The sequence below is a fragment of the Chelmon rostratus genome, chromosome 1 (genome assembly GCF_017976325.1).
Source record: "Chelmon rostratus isolate fCheRos1 chromosome 1, fCheRos1.pri, whole genome shotgun sequence".
In the NCBI taxonomy this organism is placed as follows: domain Eukaryota; kingdom Metazoa; phylum Chordata; class Actinopteri; order Chaetodontiformes; family Chaetodontidae; genus Chelmon; species Chelmon rostratus.
This window is the reverse complement of record NC_055658.1, coordinates 17,458,738-17,465,235: the sequence shown is the minus strand read 5'-3', so window position 1 is coordinate 17,465,235 and position 6,498 is coordinate 17,458,738. Positions and strand designations below refer to the sequence as shown.

Below are 6,498 nucleotides of genomic sequence, written 5' to 3'. Positions count from 1 at the left end.
TGATGTTTAATGTCAACTGCAATAACAATGGCAGTGCCAATTTAAGCGAAAGCTTCCATTTGTAATTTTCATAAAATTAACATGCGCTGAAAGAAGGTGTTAATGTGACTGAAAAACCTGGACTGAGAATTTTCAAATGTGTGTGCCTTGAAGTTTCATTCACATGTCAACGTGTCCTTGAGCAAAACACTGAGCCCCTAACTGCTCAGAAGGCACAGGTGAACGTGAAACAAGCTAATCTATGTCAAGTGTCTCTGTACAGAACACCTTAGGAAGAGACAACAAAGATTTTAAGAAACAAACGCAATATGAGATATACATATATCTTTATTCATAGTACACAAAGGAGAAGTCATACAATGCTCTGCAGGTAGAACTGCTATCAGAATCAGAGGAGCTTTTATGGTTGACGTGTTTGACAAATTTGAGGGTTTCTTTGTCTCTGTAGACGAGGGCGAGGGAATTGTCCTCTGGATACACTGTCAGAAGCTGCGATGAGGAGGAAACCAAAGCGATGATGATGATTACTGAAGCATCACCCACACATGCACAATTAAAGTTTTTACTGCAATCAGCACTCACCTCCTCATCCTCTTCATTAGCAACGTAACAGGTGAAGCCACCGAACTCTGACTGCCAGTCTATGGAAGACAATTCAAGTGTTGTAGCAGTCACAATATTGATTGACAGAGTGTGTGTGTGTGTGTGTGTGTGTGTGTAGACTCACCTGCACCGCAAAAAGGCAAGACAAGGTCCAGAGCGTACTCTGCTCTTGCTGCCTCTGCGTCATGCAACAGAGTGTAGTCGCCATGAGTCCATCGACGCAGCTCACCACAGCATTCAGGTGTGCTCAGCTCTAAAGAACAAACAAAGGTCAACACACACATGCACACACAGCTTTATAGACACGTGGCTGAAGAAGCTGACACACACCTTTCTCTCTGCTTGTATTTGCTGATTGTGAATCGGCCGAAGACCCCGTGGCTTCTCCATCAGCTATGTCCTTCTTCTCCACTTTCTCTTCATCTTTATCCTCATCGTCATCATCAGCAGGGCACAGGTAGTGCAGTCGAAGGCCGGTGAAGTTCGAGAGAAGCAGGAAGAAGGCCTCTGAACGCAGCAGCTCCCAACATGCACTCACACACTGCGGCAGGGTGTCCAGAGATGCCACTTCATAGCATCTAAATGCAAACAAATACAGTGAAGGTAAGCAGTCCTAAAACATGCTCCAGCACAGAACACATAAAGTGAAATGATCTGTGAAACACGCCCTACCTCTTATTGGGCGGACCTCTCTTCGTCCACTGAATCTGAGTGAGCCGCAGTGCTTCACTCACCTCCCTGAATTTCTCCTCCTGAGGACAGACACATAATCAGCCGACAGGAACGAGAGGACGCATGCGAGGCAGTGAAAACACAAGTTACCTTGAGAAAATCTTTGAGCTGAATTTCAGAGCTGTCCTCAAACTCCTCCTGAACCTGCTCTTGATAGGATATGTCCAGGTAGACTGGATTGACCCACTCCAGCAGCAACGTTTCCTGTGACGAACACAGCAAACACGTCAGCAGGAGCGTAGGCTGTCCATTAAATATGAAGCTGGAGCCAGTAGAGGATTATCTAGGCTTCTATTCAGAAAGTCACTGTTCCCGGCCAAGAAATGATGCAGCACATAAACTCCTGGAAAACTGAAATATGCTGTCTTTTCATTTTGGGTTTTGTACAGATTAAACAACTGGAACATGTTGATTAGTGAGATTTAGAGGTGTTTGTAGGTAAATTTTGTTACATTTGAACAGAGCCAGGCTAGCTGTTTCCCCCTGATCCCTGTCATGATGCTAAAATAAGATTAGCAGCTGCTCGCGGTAGTTTCAACAGACAGATATGAGAGTCTAATCTAAGTCTCGACAAGAAAGACCCCATTGCACAAAATTTGTAACTATTTCGAGAAAGATAGTTATGACTTCCAAATTGATTATGATTCCAAAACAGTTGAGATGCTGTGTGAAACAGAAATGAAAACAAAATGCAATCACCTGCAAATGAACTGTTCTATCACCTGATGCTATCACCTGTTACCGATAAGCCTGTTTACCTGTGGAATATTCCAAACAGGTGTTTTTGGAGCGTTCCACAACTTTCCCAGTCTTTTGTTGCTCCTGTCCCAACTTGCTTGAAACATGTTCAAATTCAGAATAAGCAGATATTTACAAATATCAATGAATTTGGTAAAATAACAAAAATATTGTCTTTGTACTGCTTTCAATTGAATATATGTCCAAAAGGATTAACAAATTACCACATTCCGTTTCATTTATGTTTCACACAGCATCCCAACTGTTTTGAAATCTGAACTGTTAAAAGAGCAAACTCACATCTCTTGGTAAGTGTGGGCTCCGCGGGACGGGGGCCTCTATGTGGCGAGGAGGACGTTCTAAAGATGGCCCGTGAAACCAGCCGCTCAGAGACAGACGGCACTTGTCCTCTGTCCAAACCTCTGACACCTGAACAAACACAACATCCATCTGCAATCAAAGGGCGCGACAGCGATGAAAATGCATGGGCAGTTATTCTTACTTGGTGGAAGGAGACCGGAGAAACTTCAAAAAGGACGAGTGTGTTCAAAGAGGGTACAAGCGACTTCACGACACTCTGCGGCTGGAAATTACCTGATGACAAAGATGAAGATCATATAAAACTTCCATTGTCTAAAAGCACACACACACACACACACACACACACACACACACACACACACACACACACACACACACAGTGGGACACTCACTGTCTGTTGAGTAAAGATCGAGGGTTCCTCCGTCACTGCTCTGCCACGGGGGCACGAGATACAGGATGAAAGCAACGCGCCTCCCCTCCAATTCATCATCATGACACAAAAGAACATCTAGAAAGAGGAGAGAATGCTGCATATGTAAAAAAGGAAGCCGTGCAGGAGATTAGTCATCAAAATAGCCTCAAAATATAACAAAGCTCACCTGTGTATTCGTATCTGGCGCATGAAATATCCACTGTGGGCTCCAGTTCGACCCCCAACACTTCCCCGAGCCAGGACCGGAAACGCCCAAACAGCGCCGCCCTGGAAACAGAGACGTGGATTAATGTACACTGCACTTCATTCACTCTGCTGTACTGACAACGGCAGTAAAGCTGAACCTTTAACCTAGTAATAAGCCTCACCACACAGACCGAATGTCCAACTGCTGCAACCTACCGTGACATTTTGTTGTGACGTAAATAATAGATGATCACAAGAGGAGGCCGTCATTGTACATCTAATTATGGTATTTATTCTCCAGGGCTGTATTCCTTTAGTAGGTGTAACACTGTACAATCACAAGTAAGCATTTAGAAGAAATGACGTGTTTCTCCACAGTAAACACTGATTGTCACATTCAGAATTTAAAGGACTAAACATTATTTCTAAATAAAGGAGAGGACAGTGCATTATTTTGTTATCTGGGTATCTGGGTTTGAGTTTCAAAGGTGTTTTCCTTGAGTTATATGTTGAGATGTTAATTTTTCCTGGACTCTGTTCAAACACTGAACCTGTTAGCAGGTTCGGCAGCTCTTACTGCTCCACAATTCGACAATAACAGCTGTGTTTCTAGTCATTTGTTTGAAAGCCCCGACATTCACACTGCTGTAATATCTCACAGTGCACCAGAGTGAACGAGGCGCAGTCTTTCCGCTTTAACAGGGATCACCTTGTGCTCACAGGTGATTAACTGCAGCTGAATCCATTTTCCATTAAGTTTACTGTACAGTCCCTCCATGCCAAATGTTAATGCTGCCTCTCAGAGTCAACAGCATTACATGAAGGAAACACTCTAATTAGGAGTCAGACATAATCTCTGGCTCCACCTGGTGGAGCTGATGAATAAACCCCAAAATGACCCCCAACCACTGGGCTAACTGCAGCATTTTAGCCTGGAGAGTATGCTGCTCAAATAAAACAACTTCTCTTAACATACTTAACATTGCAGAGCCTAATGATAAATACAGGTTCATCTTTGTCAAGTGTGACTTTGTTGAATCTGGGACTGACAGCAACTTGCTCTCTGTAATTATTTCCACAAGCAAAAGGTTTTAGAATATTTCTATATAAAAAATATATATAATATCAGGGCCGGATATGCAAAGCTGAGATCAGCAGTGAGTAAAAAATAGCTGAGGCAGCTCATTTTGTCTGGTAAGAAAAAATACAGTATCTGTCACAATGGACCAGCAAATGTGCTTGAAAGTGACACACTTGTTTTTGTCAGGTGGGAAAAGGGAGCAACACAATCAGAATGACCAACTGATAACATAACTGTGTCAGGTGTGAGATATTGATATCAGTGGACTGCCAGTAGGCAATTGGGCTTTAAATTAAAGTTTTTTCTGTCTGAGCTGTTGAGATCAATCCCTGGGTTAGTGGTTCAATACCGGCTCTCGAGAAAGACAATAAGACACCAACTTGCTTGAGTGAATAAAATGGTGTTAGACAATTGACTGAGTCTACCAAATAATATAATGTGATGTTTCTCAGAGCAGTCAAGCTGGAGTGTGAATGTGATGCATCTCTATCAAGTTTTTTGCACTTTATCTCCCACCTGACAGGATGAGCCAACTCACTTCAAAGTACTTTTCCTGCTGAGAGCAGCTTAGACCGTCAGAACACCAGCTACTATCCACACTCTACCTTTCTCTGTAACAATCCCATTTTACTCAGTAACTCTGCTGCTCATTACAATTTGTTACTGTCATATACAGTACACCTACACAAGCTAGTTGTTTTACCTCAGTCCTGCGATATGTGGCTCCGTTCTCTTCCTCAAGTCATCTGACTGTAACAACAAAGGGAGGATGATGAGATAACAACTCAAACCCACAGGGATAAATCAGCGAGAAGAAGGGTTTGACAGACAACCTGCTTAAATTTGTACAGATCGTTGGACTTCTCGTGGAAGGTCAGGCCCAGCAGTTCTCTCTGGAGGTTTTCCACGAAGGTCTCGCTGGCGAGGAAGTTCCTGATGATGCAGTGAGGGAAAGGGTGGCAGTCCAGCTCCAGATCCCCTGCACATAAACAACAGAACATCACGTGACCTCATGGGATGCTGGCAAATAACTAATGCTTGTGCAAAAGATCGGCAGCACAAACCACGCAGCCGAGCTTCAGGGCAGCAAAACCTAAACTTGACTACTAAGAAACAAACTCTTCACAACAAAGGTGGTATACATTTATATATCACACATATCATTTACCTGTGGCAGGTGAAATGAGATCAAATCAAACAGAAAAAAAATTCCCCTGGATTTAGATCCAACCTTTGAATATATTAGAGGGCATGGTTGTGCAATATGACAGTTTATACAATGAGAGGATATAAGTTAGTCTATCATCAGAGATATTGACACTTTTCATTCCTCTGGATGATTCAGATCATCATGAACAGTGTGGTAAACCACTGAGCACGACTGGTTCATGGTTAATTATTGTCTAAAAACAGAAACTCCATAAACAGCATCTTAATGGACTTTTCTGAAAAATCGCTACATCATTATATTATCATTGTGATATGAAATAAGTGTAAGATGATGTAAGAGATGGTTCCATGTCGTTCATGTCCGTATTAGAAGGAAAATATACACAAATTTGGGTTTTCTATGTGTGTTACTTCGTCAAAAGATCGTCCGCCTCACGTTTATTTGCTGTGCTGTTGAGTTTATGATTTAGCAATGTTATGAGGTGTCCAAGAGACACGAGCTGAGACAAACCGGGTCAGATTGACTGCAGCAGGCTGGTTTATCGCTGATCAGACCTGCAGGAGATCTGCTCTCCGTCTCCGCCGGTCCGGTTTTTGAGCTGTGGGTTAGATTTGTGAAGTCGCTGTGGTTTTTCACTGACCCTGGCTGTACTGAGTCCTCCGGCTCCACGCCTCCCTCACAGCCCTCTTCACCTGCTCGTCTTCTACACCTGAGCAAAGTTCAGCCGTTTCTTCGCAGGTCTTCTTCTTTCTCTTGGTCTCTGTTTTGTTGCTCTCATCCTGTCGTCGTTTAGAGGCCATTGAACAAACTGTGAAACCAGCTAAACATGCAGTTTGATAAAGAGCTGTGACAACATTCACGTTAATAACATGTGTCGCTTGGGCGTCGCGGGTAAATGACGTTCTGCCGTCGGGGCACTAAACCCTGAGTTGAGACTGTCAGGCAGCATTGGCAAACTGACAAAAATCCCTTCCTGTGTTAAATCGAAGTTTTAAAAAATCAATTTAACGGGTAAATCTCATTCATACTTTTTGAAAAACCCTCTAAAGCTTTAGGAGGAATGAAAAATTAAATACATTTTCTTGATTTTCCAAGCAACCAGGTCAGACTATCAAACATAATTTCTCCTTAAAGAGGATGGATAATTTACCTAGAATATCTTTATGAACCTTCTGTTTTGCAATACAGATGAAGTGAGTTATTGCAGATCTTTCTTAACATTTCTGTTACCT

At 42.8% G+C, this 6,498-nt stretch overlaps 1 protein-coding gene across 1 annotated transcript; it reads right to left on the bottom strand.

Annotated features, from left to right (window-relative positions):
- Positions 1–327: 327 nt before the first annotated feature.
- ogfod1 (2-oxoglutarate and iron-dependent oxygenase domain containing 1) lies at positions 328–6,144 on the bottom strand. The gene is made up of 13 exons (XM_041938627.1): positions 5,907–6,144; positions 4,929–5,074; positions 4,799–4,845; positions 2,995–3,095; positions 2,787–2,903; positions 2,576–2,667; positions 2,374–2,502; positions 1,426–1,539; positions 1,276–1,355; positions 934–1,181; positions 728–856; positions 583–641; positions 328–489 (listed from the first exon to the last, which is right to left on the bottom strand). The coding sequence occupies exons 1-13, from the start codon at positions 6,064–6,066 to the stop codon at positions 328–330; spliced, it is 1,584 nt and encodes a 527-aa protein (XP_041794561.1). The 5' UTR covers positions 6,067–6,144.
- Between the last annotated feature and the right edge of the window lie 354 nt (positions 6,145–6,498).